General features: G+C 38.0%; 1 protein-coding gene and 2 long non-coding RNA genes across 4 annotated transcripts in view; 1 reads left to right on the top strand and 2 right to left on the bottom strand.

Annotated features, from left to right (window-relative positions):
• LOC146483053 (uncharacterized) overlaps positions 1-15,561 on the top strand; it is a 258,284-nt gene that overhangs the window by 59,018 nt on the left and 183,705 nt on the right. The gene's annotated exons all lie outside the window — the stretch shown is intronic.
• LOC146483060 (uncharacterized) overlaps positions 1-15,561 on the bottom strand; it is a 286,304-nt gene that overhangs the window by 11,088 nt on the left and 259,655 nt on the right. The gene's annotated exons all lie outside the window — the stretch shown is intronic.
• On the bottom strand, positions 13,546-15,524 carry LOC146483061 (uncharacterized). The gene has a single exon (XM_085106221.1). It carries the CDS (start codon positions 15,232-15,234, stop codon positions 13,573-13,575), a length of 1,662 nt encoding a protein of 553 aa, XP_084962347.1. The 5' UTR covers positions 15,235-15,524; the 3' UTR covers positions 13,546-13,572.

The raw sequence follows: 15,561 nt of genomic DNA on the forward strand, positions 1-15,561 counted from the left end.
GGTTTGTTTTCATTACAGAAGGCTTGCTTTGAGAAATGATCGATCAACACTGATTAACACCTGTTAACACATACCGATTGCCGATTGACTGCATCAGCTGAGTTAAATCGCATCCTGTAGCCCACCTTAATAGCCCACCCAGTATAACTCCTCGAACAACTCAAACCGATCAACCAACCTAGTTCCCAGGGTCTCTCTTCTTTCCGTTGGACGGGAAGAGAGACCCTGGGGAAGGGCCAATGTTAGGTGTCACCGGTAAGGGAGTGGAGCCGCCCAAAGTTTCCATTATTAACCCCTTGATTGTGCTTTTTCCGGAATAAAATTAAAAAAATCACTTTATTTAGGTGTCAATGTATTTAGCGCAGAGTACTTATTGGGGACACTTTCCAGATTGAATTGGAATTTAGAAATTTTGGTTTTTGAGGAGAGGAAAAAGCCGGAGTACCCGAAGAAAAGCCTCTCGGAACAAAGACGAGAACCAACAACAAACTCAACCCACATATGACACTGAGTCTGGGAATCAAACCTGGGCCACATGTATGCTGGGAGGCGAGTGCTCTCACCTCTGCACCATCCCTCCTCCCCCCTGGGTAGTACAGATGTCTCACCCCTGTGGTTTGCTGAGTACACTTAATTGTAAAAATGTTGTCAATTAAAAAGATATAAACCGTGAAGGATAAGATCCAACAGCTTTCTGGGAAGCGTTTTACCTATCAGCTTATTTATCTTCATGTTGTTAGAAAATAAACGTATATGCAGTTTTTAGGGCTTAAAATTTGCATATTGCTCACAGACAAAGAAAAAGACACAAAATATGCACATGCCAATTAAATTATCCTATAATTTCACCAGGTTGCATTGTTTACAATTGAAAGTCTGCACAGGACAACTTTTTTCAACTGAGTGTATACACAACAAAAATGCATATGAAATCAAGTGTGGCTGTGTATTGTACTTATCTTAGTCATGCTGATCAATTGGTGTTGAATAAAAACCATTACGGCTGATGGAGACTGCTTGACGTTTGCTTATGTCATACCAAGAGGTGAAGATGATGGAAGTGAAATACTTGAAATACATGAATTTGAACTGGGGATGAAAGAATGCTGCTTAAAGTATCATGCAAATTTGCTGTCATTTCAAAACCCAAAAATGTTTGTTTGTCAGCAGAAACAAAGAAATAATTGTCAAGTTTGTTATAAATAATTTTTATTACCCCAGTGCAATATTAAACTGTCGATTAGTGCCTCTGGCCAGAGACAGAGTAGGCTGGTATGGATTGAAACTTGACAAATGTAAGGCTAATTTTTTTCAAGTTCTCCCATTTTTGTTTTTAAAATGCGCTAGAACAGATCACAAGTTGTTCCTTTCAATAATTGAGTTGATTTCTTTCCTCTTGTCATTCTAAAATTATCTGGCAGCTGATTGAAGGTGTAATTTCATCATTTTTAACATTTGAAACATACCAAAAACCCCATGATACTTCCCCTTTAAGATGCAGACATTACTACAATGGCTTGCAGTTCAGGTATATCACTTCCCAATTTTTTTGTATTTATCTTCTTTTGTGTTTTAGTGAATGGCAACAGTAAAATAGTAGAAGTGAAGAACAAAACTCCAGATGAGATTGAAGAGTGGGTTGAAAGATTAAGGCATGAATCAGGAGTAAAAGTACAAAAGATAAGACAATTTTGGCACACAGAGAATCCTTCCATACAAGGAACATGGACACCATTTGTAAACAAACCACCATCACTGAGACGGTCGACTGTCAATGGAGCTACGGCACAAAGACAATCAAGCAGTTGACTCTGTGTGAATGTAGTCAACATTACAGACATTGGCGAGAAATTACCAAGTTTGGTCTTGTTCAACAAGGTGATAGTGGCACCTTTTTTTGTCCCCTACTTGCAACTCGTTTCTACTTATTACCTTTTAGGGACGGTGCCTACTAATACTGAAGTATTTTTGTGTGGTTTATGACTATGCGGGAAAAGCAGAACTTAGCAAGGGCTATTGGAATCCAAAAAGAAAATTGGGGGTAACTACGCATTTTTCAGAGATAATTAAGCAATAATATCTCTAAAAAGCGCTAAAATATAAAGCAATGTATGGGATTTTTCCTAAATTGAAGCTTAATTATCTCTGAAAAATGCATGGTTACCCCTAATTTCCTTTTGAGATACTAAAAGCATTTGCTAAGTTCTGCTTTCTCCTCATAGTTTTAAACCGCGCAAAAATATTCCTGTATTAGTAGGCACCACCCATACACAACTTTGAAACTTCTTCCCAAGACATTTGACCGCGAACTCAAAGATCTTGTTTTTTTTTTACAAATGTCGCAAAGTTTTTACTGATCTTAATGTTTATAATTTTGTTTCTCCTGTTTCTCACGGCCGAACCAGACTAACTAATCCTTATAACCTTAAAACTCCTGTATGTAAAACTAGCACTTTTCCATTCTCGACTCCAGAGCTCTTCTGCGCATGACCGGCAGGGAGGAAGAGCTCTGGGGAACCCTGGAACCTATACCGCTCCTGATTGGTTTACGGCTGAAACAATTAAAACAAAGGAGACTTTTGACTGATTGGTTAATCCCTTTCCTAGAGCCCAGGTTCCGATTACGGGCGCACCAACGAAAACATTATAAACAAACATGGCGACGATAGCGGCCGAAATAAGGATTTCTTATTATAATGGCAAGGATTTTTTTTAAGCGCAAGGAAACTTTCAGTGCAGAATTGTTCGCTTTTGAGAGCGATCGAATTTTTTCTTCCGCGACATCTGCCTCGATGTATTGCGAGCACAAGCATACATACTGGGCTGGAGGATTTTTTTTGTCGTAAACATTGCAACAGAAGTAAATGGTGATTGACCGTATCTATAAAGGACTGAGAAAATTCAGCCGTGGCTCTATCAATCGAGGAGGAAAGGTAGCTTCAATTCTTTTAATTAAGCTGTATGTGCGCACCTTTAAATTATTTCAGATTAGTTTGAGTTTGTTTAAGTAAGAATGATTTTCTAAAAGTGACCGGCAGTATTTCATCGAGTTTCTCTTGCAATTTTAATTTAGGCTTTGTTTAAGAGGGATACACGCAGAAATCATTTGATTGCTGGTTCATCCAAGGTAGATGGGTTTCTAATTCACTACCCTTGCATCCAATAACGCCGTTTTTTGGTTTTTATGTAAATTCAATGAGCCCTTTACCTTATTTCATTAATACGTTGTAATGTTCAGAACCAATACTGGAAAATAAGTTGCTTTGGTTCCATGCAACTTATGATTTACAAGTCAAGGTCCTGCCCTTTTGCTTAGTTTGATATAAAGATTGTATTGTTTTCATGCGTTTATAAAGGGAAAAAGGTGAAACATGGGCCTTTAAAAAATTCCCCTCAACCACAGCAACTCTCACTAGATCTTTTATTTTAAAACCGTTATTTTTCAGGTGAAAAATTCAAAGAAGTGAGAAGGTTACAAGAGGCCACTCAGACCTCTTGTGAAAACAACAAAGACACACCAATTTATGAACCCAAGGAATTTTTATAGTTTCATTCAAAACATACCTGGAGGTGTGTGTGTGTGTGTGTGTGTGTGTGGGGGGGGGGGGGGGGGGGTTACTCAAGTGTATTGGTGAAAGAGAATTTGAATGCATGGGGCAAAATGTCCAAAACTGATCCACTAGCCTAGTAGACATAACCCCCAAACTTTATTATTCATCATGTTGGAAGTTTTAAGCAGACTGCAGTCATCTTTGCAAAGTGGGAACCAAATCTTTTTTGCTCAGGGATACCAGCACTGGGAATGGGTTAGCTCTTAAACTTGAGATTACAATGTTTTTGTAATCTCATCATTTGAATGCAATTTGTTTAAGAGAAATTAATTGTTCAACCATAAATTCAAGAACACCAAGGTAGTGGCTTTTTTTTTAAAAATCCTCAAAGGTGACCTTCTACCAACAAAATTTCACCAGGAAATTTCTCAACAATGAGTCCATTGCAGTTATACCCAGCATTTTTTTTTTTGGCCAGTTCCTAACAATACACCTGGGTAGAGAGTCAATGCTGAAGTGAATTTCCAACACTTCAGGGACAGACCTAGCCTCAAACCATCAACACTTTGATTTTCTCATCAAAAGCCCAAGTGAGGAAGGTTTTTATGGCTTGCACTCAATATCAGAAGTCCGATTCATTTAAAAATAAACAAATTAGCATTCATCCAATTTTGGTTGCAAGTACTGGTGTTGGCATTTGGCATATAATTTGAAGTTGTGTTAAACATAAACCCAACACCAAACCTCAGGTTCCTAGGTTCCAGCATTCTTGTGTGTCATCCTCCCACAAACTCCCCTGTGTTTTATTTTAATAGAAATCCTTACCATTGTAGTGGCCCTTATAAGTTTGTTGAACAGACAATAACATAGAATTATGTTTAAGTTATCTTCTTAATAATTTTAATAAATTTATATATGGAGTTTACAAAAATGCTGCGGTATAAAGAGATGCATAATTTGATTTATGAAACAACTTAAATATAGTAAGAGGGCACATGAGTCACTACCATGATTTGTCAGTTTAGCATATTTTTAAACTAAATTTGTTGTTAAACTTCAAGGGCTGTGCCTTTCCAAAAGATATTTTAGATGTTTGTGACATTTGGTGTAGAAAAAGAAGACTCACAGAAGGCCATCTCTGAAGCCTTTTTTCTCTGAAGTAATTATTAATATCTATTAATATCGTCTCAACAAAAAATATCAGATTTCTCAAGCCCTAAAGGGGACAAATGGTTTGAAAGACAGCACTACCTCTAAATGCCATGTGAATTGATACAAAGAAAGACTTGGGTTTTTTTCTTTTACAAGGCACATTCAAATACACCTTTCACAGTTGTATATATGTGCAAAGATTGCAAATAATTATGTAGAGATTTTTAAAACAGTCCTAGAGTTGTAACCATAACAGATATATATCTTCCATAGATAAGTAGAGACCTGTTTGATAATGCTTTATAATAAGTGGTCATGGTCAGTGTAGAAGGCGTAGAAAGTTGTATTTTAGATTAGTTTTTTTACACTTTAGATTGTATTTCAGAAAGTTAGGTGTCCCCTATTAGCAGTGGGGAAATCTGCACTGCTAGATTTTAATCGACAGGTTAATAAAGTTTTTCATTAATTTGTTTACCTACATTCCAATGCCCCAAACATGTCATTGTAAATGATACTGATACCTTTTCAAAAAATGTGTGCAGTCAATGTGAGGAAAATTAGTTTTCACCAATTCATGATCTGATTAGCCTAATTTTTGAGTTTGTAATATGACCACTGCACTTACCCATGATCGCACGCCTTGCCACTTGTAAGTTTATTTTGTTGTGGTCATTTCATTCTTTGGTAATTGATCGTTTCTCTGCCAAAAGCGATTGCTGTTCCACAGATTATTTGAAGAATATTTTGGCCCCAAAGTGTTCAAAAGGCGAAAAGATTTCCGTTCTTTCGCTGAAAATTACTTAGTAACTGAAGAAACAAATGATGAAAAAACACAACCATTACTACTTTTTGAACTCTGCAGTACTGTATTAAGAGTGTCATATTAAATTAGGGAAAAGAGATAAGGTACATGTACATGTAACACAGTGTTTGATGCCGGGAAAATAAAATAATTATTATTCCATGGATGAGTAATTTCTACCTGGGCAGCTTCTGGCTGTTATATCCAGCCTTTAAGACTCCATATAAAGTTACTAAACTCCACTCGTTATTCCATGTGTATGTCCACCTTACCCAGGACATTTTGCAGAATGTCAAAAATAACTTTAGCATTGTATTTACTGAAAACAGGTGACAAGGATAAAATGCTTTCAACTGAATCAAGGTGTTCAATGTTGTTTACTGCCATATCAACAAGTTCCAAACTAAAGCCAGTTGATAGGCTTACACTTGCTACACAACATCGTAAACTGCCAAGGGTGTTTTGAAATTGCAGAAGCTTTTGACGAAACAGGTCACTTTGTTCTTTAGAGACAGTGACTGTGCTGGGAAGAACATCTTCACTAACCCGTTTGATTTTACTTTTACACAGTTGACATGTACATGTACAAATGTTTCTGTGATGGTCACAGCAACTGTGGCCACCATCACTTCTTTTGGGGGCAGAATACCCCAGAATTCCCGAAGAATAATTTCACGCTTACATTCAGTTGTTGATTTCACAAACTTTATCATTGTATCCTAAAGGCCACGCTTTGCCTGACTGAAATCGTAATAATTGATTTTAACAATTGCCTCAGAAGGCAGTCCATCCCTACCAGCTCGGCCTGCCTCTTGGAAGTACTCTTCCATCGTGTAGGGGACACCCAAATGAATCACCCTTCGAATGTTAGGGCAGCTTTCCAAAAGCTGGGCGAAATTGTTTCTTACACAGATAATGAAATAAAAACAATATGCAACATGAGATTAGAAGGGTCTGTCACTTTGGTGTCCCCTATACCATAGACTAAGAGGGATAGTCCAAGAAGAAGGCCATGCAGCTGGAAGGGATGGTCTCCCAGCTGAAATGTATCATCATTTAACACAACCATTACTGTTGGTTTTAAAAAAAATTAATCATTCAGACAAAATGTTCTTCCATTATTTATTGACTATATTGTATTTTAATGGTCAGGAGAATCTAGTAAGCTTAACATTTCCTAGCTGCTGCATATCTACAGTAGCTAGACACAGCGTATATTATTGTAAGCTCATCCAATTATATAGGGCCATTCCATTTTATATCCGCGCACCCCCCCCCCCCCCCCCCCCACTCCCAAACCATTGATTTCCAAAGTGGGGGAGAAATCGTTCAAGAATCCAAGAGGGTGAATCCAACACAAAGCCATTTCCAAAGGGGTATCTCAGAGATCCGAAGGGATGTTTGCTTGAAACTGGATTCTGAAGGGGGATAATTTTTTTCTTCTGAGGGGTCTTACAAGCATAACAACTATTAATACTTCAATAGGGGGCGGGGTATGCGGATATAAAATGGAATGGCCCATAGCAGCAACTTCGGGCAATAGAACAAAGAGAAGCACCCACCAGTCATTTACTAAATGCACCTCATCTACGACAATACAGCGTACGTGTTTCTGAAATGTGGAGGTCTTGAGCGTGGATTTGGTTGTATTCTCGATAACAAACTCTGAATGAGAAAAAACGAGTTGTAGTTTGCCTTCCCGAGCTTGCAAAATCGCCAAATCATTTGTCTCCTTTGTGTCGTCAAGAACTACCACTCCGATATGGCCAAGTTTGCTGATCTGGTAGACCATCAGCGCATTTAGCGGCGATAAGACGATTGTGGTGCTTCTCCCTTTCGCGGGAGGTTGTCCGGCTTCCATGAGTTCGACATCACTCAGCAAGTGAAAGACAAGGGACTTTCCAAATCCCGTTGGTAAAATACCTAATACATCTTTCTTACGACAAACTGCAGCATCAATTATTTCCTTTTTTTTCGGGTTTTACTGAAAGTCACAGTCTCTACCAGCCTTTGCTAAAGCGAACTCTGTAGCTCTGCTCAAGTATGCCATTTTGTTTTGGAAGAGCCGAGCATGCGCTGTGAGGTCCAGTTAGCCAAATTTTGGCTACGCTTGCGCAGAGTTTCCCAGAGCTTACGCGGTCATTCAGATTGTTAGAAGCGTAAGCACTGGGGTCGAGAATGGCACTTTTCAGGCCTCTTACTTTAATCGTATTGTTATGCTCTGGAACTATATCTGTAAATTATCACCCTCTACCAGTTTTTCAACTACTGCTTCCTTCCGCAACTTTGTTACTGAGCACATGTTTCACCTTTTGCAAAATCACTTTGACATATTCTATCCCTGTACCTGGTCAATTGTACGATCCTGCTCCTGCCATCCCTAGCTTTTTAGCGTCCTTTTGTTGTTCGTGTTTTAATTATTATTTGTATCATGATGGGAGGTGCCTCGCATGGGTCCTCGCGTCCCGTTTACACCTGCCCTTTTGACCTTATCACTTTATTCATTTCTTTCTGGCTGTTTAATTTATTGTATTTAACATGTGTGATGGTCAAGAAAGCTGTTAAAAAAAAAAAAGAAAAAAAAAAGAAACCCAAGTATCTCGCGATGCACAGAACGTATGCGCAGTAACAATAGTAGGCACTGTCCTTAAAAGCTAATGTTTTAAGAGGGTTGTTCAAGTTAGGAAAGATGTTGGCAGCAAAAACTGTAAAGTGGGCAGCTTTTGCAGTTCAATGGGCCATTTCCGAGTTGCTAAATGAACCTCCTTATTTGAAGTGAGGCTAAGGGCAAAACTTCATATAAAAATTATTTTTGTTTGCATATGAATGTAAACTAATTTCATCATAAAAGCAATGCACATTTTAGCCTCACTTCTTAATGAGGTTCAAAGCAACTCGAAAATGGCCTGCTGGTATTTGTATAAAGTTGTACCTTTAAAGAAGCCACAGTGTCAACATGCATTTGGTGAATTTGTTTAATCATCAAGACAGGCTTTCTCTGGTGATCATTTCCTTTAATCCCATGAGCTATAGGCTTGATTAAGTAGAGGTATTGTAGTGAGAAATCAGATGCTGATCATTGTTAAGATGTTTAGAAAGGTTTTAACACCCCTACCAGACTAATCCCTCTAAACATGTCCCTGCAAGGGCAAGTATATCATGGTAAGGTACCATATAGTCACCCACATAACCCTAATCCTTGCCCTCCATTTAAGTCACCCTTTCCTTACCATGAATTGTATGCCCCTACAAGAAATAAAATCCCTTTGGCTTTTCAAGGGTTGAGGTGTGTGCTTGCTTGAACATCTGAATAAAATGTAAAATATAGAAACAATTGAAAATTTTTTTGTGTCTTATTTCTTTTGGCATATTTTGTTCCATCAGTGATTGCGTGAACCTAAGTGTTCATGACAAAAAAATATTATTTGTTTCGTCAAATCTTCATGTTGTTCTCATACGAAAGTAGGAAAATAGAGTCCTTATCAATTTTTCTTCCCCCTGCTTTTGACGCATATAAAAGCATTCCGGCTGGGTACAATACAGTGGAAGATGGGAGACTGGGGATAGTTGGGCTGTGATATCAATACAGGAACACTTAGTATATCGCGTATTCAAACGACGAAAACAGACACACAGTGTCGATCAGTCTCTGTTTACCGTCTGTGTTTTTACTTTTTGAATACATGACATACTTCACTTTAAAAAAACTTCAAAACCTTTTTTTGGTAAATAATAACTGAAATAATTTAGTAAACTCAGACTCACAAATAACTTATCAGCTTTGCGCTCTAAAAGTGAAAACCTTATCTTATGGGGGAAGTATCACGAAAATTTTGTGTCATTTCAAAACCCAAAAATGTTTGTCTGACAACAGAAACAAAAAATAATTGTCGTTTTGTCATAAATTATCACCCCAAAGTGATACAACTGTCGGTTAGTGCCCCTGGCCAGAGACAGAGTAGGCCTGTATGAATTGAAACTTGTAAAATGTTAGGCTAATGTTTTTCAGTTATTATATTTTTGTTTCCAGAATGCGCTAGAACAGAGGACAAGTTGTTCCTGTCAAGAATTGAGTTGATTTCTCTCCTCTCGTTGTTCCAGAATCATTTTGTAGCAAAGTGAAGGTCTTAATTCAACATTTTTAACAAAAGAGGTTAAAAAAAAAAAACCCATGATACTTCCCCTTCAAAGCATCTTCTAATTTTCTACGTTTAACGACGGTGCCTACAATTAACGAAGTATTTTTGCATACTTTGTGACTACCGTCGAACCTCCCTTTGCGAACACCTCTCGTAAGCGACCACCTCTCATTAGCGACCACGTTTCCAAAATACCAAAAGTTTTCAAGTCAAATCACTATAGATGGAACCTCTTGTAAGCGACCACTTCTCATAAGTGACCACTTTTAGCAGATGATTGTTTAAAATTTTCAATAATTGGTTTTAACCTCCCGTAGGCGACCACTATTATCACGGGCGGAAATTGAAAAATGCGTCGCTGTAACATGTTGGTCACATCATGACAGCGTACGCCGTCAATCTCACAGTCCATAGCTACCGGAAGTGTTTCCTTATATAGCTTAGCATTGAAACAATTGATAAAATACACATGCACCATACTTCACACTGAAATAAACTTTAATCAGATAATTTGAATCCTTCGTAGGAAAAAAACCCTCTTATCTTTTATCTTTCTTATCTTTTTGCTTATGTTCCGTTTCCTGAAAAATTTAGACAGCGCCACCTGAAGTAACATAAGAGTCAAGTTTCTTCAACAATAATTGTCTCATTCGCTGTATCCGGCGCTGTATTGTATTAAGTAATTTGTGAGATAAAAACAATAATCACCAGAAACATTACGATTTTTTGCCTAGAATAATTTTGGACCAGTCTTAGTATACTTGTAGCTAAGAAAAATTATTACTATGGGTTTCGATAAGTACTTGCAAAAGGGTTAGGTCTCCGCAATTACCATATGTAAATTAACCGAAATTTAGACCCCCATGTGGTCTCACCTCTGGTAAGCGACCACCTCACGTAAGCGACCAAATAACCTTGATGTTATGGGTAGTCACTTACGGGAGGTTCGACCGTGTGCGGAAAAAGTTTATCCAGAAAGAGAATTTGGGGTAGGGGGTATTTTTTTGTGAGATAATTAAGCAACCATTATTCTTAAAAGCAGTAAAATACAAAGCAAGGTATGGCATTTTTTCCAAATTTAGTTTTATTATCTCTAAAAAATGCATGGTTACCCCCAGTTTTCTTTTTTGGATACCAAGAAACATACTTGCGTACATCGGTAAGACGCGTTGCTTGATCCTATTTCCTATTCATAAATTTCTTTTCAGATAAATTTTCACGAAAACACGTTTTTTTCTTTCATTCACTCGGCCAAGGTAATAGATGATTAATATTGGAGCGAAAATCATTAAAGTTTTCTCAGACCAACCACGTGACTTGGTTGTGATCCCATTGTCACCTGAACATTGCTGATTCCTTGAAACCATGTTGACCTTTCCGAGAATAAACTTGTACAAGGCAATGCACTGGCATCGCAACTGTTTCACTTCATGGCTTCTCAGTGAAGAAAAAAAAACTGCAGGTGTCCATATTAACCTTGCTTCACTCATGTGGTTCTAACTTTACAGTCTGTGCATGAAATGTTGATGTGTGATAGTTCAGATGTTATTGAACGCAAGTGTAGCCGCTGGGATGAGACTGTTTCAGAAATCATTTACACAGTATTTCGGTAAAGACAGCGAGGAATCTTTTACACCCTACTACACAGCAGGTTGTCAGAGGAGCAGTCTATGAAGTTGGGAGCAAAGAAAATATTTCAATCTTGAGAATAAACTTGAATTTATGTGAAAATAAAACCAGGAAATTAAAATGGGAATTTTTATGCCAAATAACTTCTGTATATTATTATATATTATACCAGTAAACCTTTATTGTAATAACGAAAACTGTTCAATTTACAAACTTGTATGAGTTGTTAAATTACACGATATAACCACAGTAGGTTTGGGAGAACTTCAATGTTTATGTTAACTCAAACAAACACTTTGCAGTTTTGCCAAACTCTCTTGAGTGCTGACATGACCTCTTCCTAGACTAGTGTTGACTTAAGACCAATATCAGTGTTCATTAATATACAGTGATTACACAAGATTATAAACCAGTAAATGCACTTTAATAAAAGTTAATATTTCTGACCGGTGGTTTATTTACATCCATTTAAAAATCATTTTTGTCTCAACAGAAATTAGATCATGTGGTCTCAAAATTCTTTCCAGCTCTTAAGAAAGCCACATTACTCAAATAAATGATTCTCTAATGCTACAAACTGTATTACAAGCACCGGTCACTAGTGATAACTGTATAAGTGAGTACATTTTTGTGGGGAATAAAAAATTATAAGAAAATAAGAGTCCACAAATTATATTTAACAACGCGCGTTGGATATGAGATGATAGATAGCCAAGGGTGTGCGTAGTGCCGAGTTGAATTGGCTATAATCATCTCATATCCAAGCGGGTGGAATAATTGTCTTATTAAAAACAATCAAGAAATACTGCTAGATTTTGCTGATTTCGCGTTGCAAGAATTATTACAAGACAATTTAATGGTCACTATTTCTTGAGCATGGCATAATGGCTCATATACCATGGCCGCTTAGCGAATCAAGTCGTTCGAATTGCATTATACAATGATCCAGTTTTTAATATAAATTTTATATCAACTGCATGGACATGTATTTTAAAATCAAATCATTAACACCCAAGGGTCTGATTCAATTGTCCCACAATGCAGGTATATTTTCATTATACAAATTATCCTGGCCAAATTGTTTGGAACGGAGGCCTTACTTGGGCCGATATGCAGACATGATTTTACTCCTATGCATTCTCTCTCCATTACAATAGCGATGAAAAAAGACAAATCAACAAGTGTAAATTCTCACATTGAACAGAGGGGAAGGGAGACATTATGTTAATGAGTGACTTATGGAGAAGATGTCGATGTTGTTAAAGCAAAGTAAAATGGGAAAAATTGCCAAAACAGTCAAGTCTCGCTAATGTCTTATTGGCCAGGATAATAGTTGCATGTGGAGCTGTCAATCTAGTCCTGGGAAACTTTTTCACTACTCATACTTGTAAGCAGATGAAAATCAGCTATAATTTTAACAATACTTCAAATTACTTAGTAAGGAAAATAATTTATCAGTTTCCATGAAAATTGTTTGTCAAAAATATAATCATTTATCAGGATCAAGATAGCTTAAGGAAAAAGAGCTTTAAAAATGAGAAATTCCAGCATCCTTTACCATATAACAGGTAAAAAACAAGGGCAGCTAATTAAAAGTTGGGCTCCTTGATTGGTTATTTTCAAGGCTCCTCAATGAGTTTAAAATAACAGCAACATTACTGCATAGCAGCAAAATAACTAACCGTTTTAAAAAAACCCTTTGAACATCTACAACAATTAAGGCCAGGCAAACTTTATAAAATAAAAAGGTTCTAACTATAAACCTTAATTGCCATCTCTCTATTCTAATAAGATTAATAACTGGATTACACTGAGTGTGAAGATGACTCGGGGAGCATTCTTTTGGGACTATTCTGTAATAGGAATACAAGAAGTAGATAGGAATAGGCAGAATTGCATTCTTTGCCGCAGAAATAAATTCTGTGTATTCCGTTATTCCTGAACCACAATAAGAATAACCAGAATTTTTCTAAAAGAATACACCCTCAATATCAAAACCTACCCTTTTTATGCTATTTTAAAACTTGTATATTTTTTCGTAAGTTTTTTTCATCACAAATGATATTATGATAATGAATTATGCATTACAAGCTCTTATAAGAAAAAAACAAAACAAAAGTTAAAACATCAGTAAACGTAGTTACTGTTACAGTCGAAAGCTAAAGTAATGGCTGTCTTCATGGTCACTTGATAATCCTGAATTGCCGCGAAGAAAAATGAGTTAATTGTTGTCATGAACCTTCCTTCGTTTTAGTTTTCACTAAAAAAAATGTTGATTTGTGTTTCAGAATCACTAACTCTAGAGAACAATTACCTTGCCATATTTACGGGAAACATTTCTAATAGCCACAGCAATGTGACCCTCCATGCTCACTGTAATCCCGGTTAAAAGAAAATTCTTTTCTTCAGTTACTACTATTCTCCTCACGAACTCACCATCTTTAGTGTATATTGCCACACACAGGTGCTTTGTTCCTCGTTCCCATCCAGCGACGACAACAAATTCACCAGATGGATGACATGCAATACGCCAGTACTCATCTTCTTTGGTGTTAATGTTGAATTTACGCTGCTGTTTACCATCTTCGGTGAATATGAACACACAGGAACCATCCAGCGTCATGATCTGGCCATCAGGACCAGCAATGATGATATCAAGTACATACTTCAGTATCCCTTCTCCAAAGCTGCCTACATATCTCCCCTCATGCTCGTACACATGCACAGTCCATCCTTTCAGTACCAGCACTTTGTTATTGGTGACTGCCAGTCTGCCCCTGCCCTCTCCCCTCACAGGAAACTTGTGTAGTAGGTCAGCGGCATGACTGAAAACCTGGACTTCCCGCTTAGCCTGCGCAGCCCCATACCTCCTCAGCCTGACCAGTACATAGATGTTGCTATTCTTCACATCAGTGGCGACATCAAAAACATCTAACTCCGTCTCAGTGTAATTACCTTCAGGGTGAAATTGGAGAACAAACTTTCCGCTGCTGTGAAACACTTTAACACTTTTATCCGAATTGTCTGCTATAATAAACTGTCCGGCATCTGCATTTGTAGCGATACCCATAGGATCCTTCAGCTTGTCCTCTTTCTCACCCTCCTGACCAAATGACCATGGTACACAGCAGTGCTCCATACCTTGTTTCTGCAACACTTCAGAAACTCTTCGATCAAAGAGCGGATCCACTTTCTCGTCCCCGGTATCAACACAAGGCCAGTCGTTTGCGTACAGCGGGTTGTTGCTAGAACTGACCATCGGAATAACATCGTAGATGGTGCGATTCACATGACAAGTGGCGGAAATGATCGCCCTTCGTTCTTCTTTATTAAACCGAGCCCAGAAGCCTCTTTTAAGCTCGACAGTAAAACATTCCTTAACAGCTGACAGACTGTGTAGCTCTTCAATGCACACTCTACACGCTGCTAATGGGATCTCGGGATGGTCTACTGTCTCCAATATTGTCGACATTACTCGATATTGCATGGCCAGTACGCGATCAGACAATTCCAAAGCTTCGTTAGCGAATGCTTCTGTCGCTTTTCTGCGGGCATCTTTGAATCTGTCTTTTGCATTGGCAAGCGCCGTCGTAGCTGACTCATCCAGGTCAGTAAGTTCCAGTCTTCTCATTGCTTTTGCCGGAGAAACTGCTTCAGCACTAGCTGTTCCAGCTGCTGCTTCTTCCTTTATCGTGCCGTGCTCCCTTCTGGACTTTGCCTTACCAAACACTTCATACAGCAACTCGATTCCTTCTTTAAAGAAGCTGATACTTGCTAACAAATCTTTTCTTGCTAAGCCCTTCAACTGCGACTTGATATCGTCGATTTCACGCACGATCAAGCCATGGAATTTCTGATCTGTAACGTCGCCATCCTTCAACTTTTCTGCTGCTTTATCCCTTCCTTTATTCACGAGCAAGCCGATGGTGGCTTTAAACACAGCCGTTATTATTGAGGACATCACAGCTAAAGAGAAAGCCTAATGTTAATGATTCGGTCAGTATAAAATGCAGACTGCAGACTGCAGATTGCAGACTGCAGACTGGGTATTAAACGCAGACTAGGTATAAAATGCAGACTGAGACTAAAACCGCCTCTTCATCAAATACAGGATACATTTTGAATTTTTCAACTTAACTTACGCTAGTGTCATACAATCGTCTTTCGAGATCATTTCCCATGAAACTGACATTATTATATTCTTTTCGAAAAACGTCAACCTTGAAATAAACAACCCCGATGCATGAAGTAAGCAATAACGCGGAACCATGACCTTTACTTCGTACGT

The sequence above is a fragment of the Pavona decussata genome, unplaced genomic scaffold (genome assembly GCF_977016875.1).
Source record: "Pavona decussata unplaced genomic scaffold, jaPavDecu1.1 SCAFFOLD_40, whole genome shotgun sequence".
Lineage (NCBI taxonomy): Eukaryota > Metazoa > Cnidaria > Anthozoa > Scleractinia > Agariciidae > Pavona > Pavona decussata.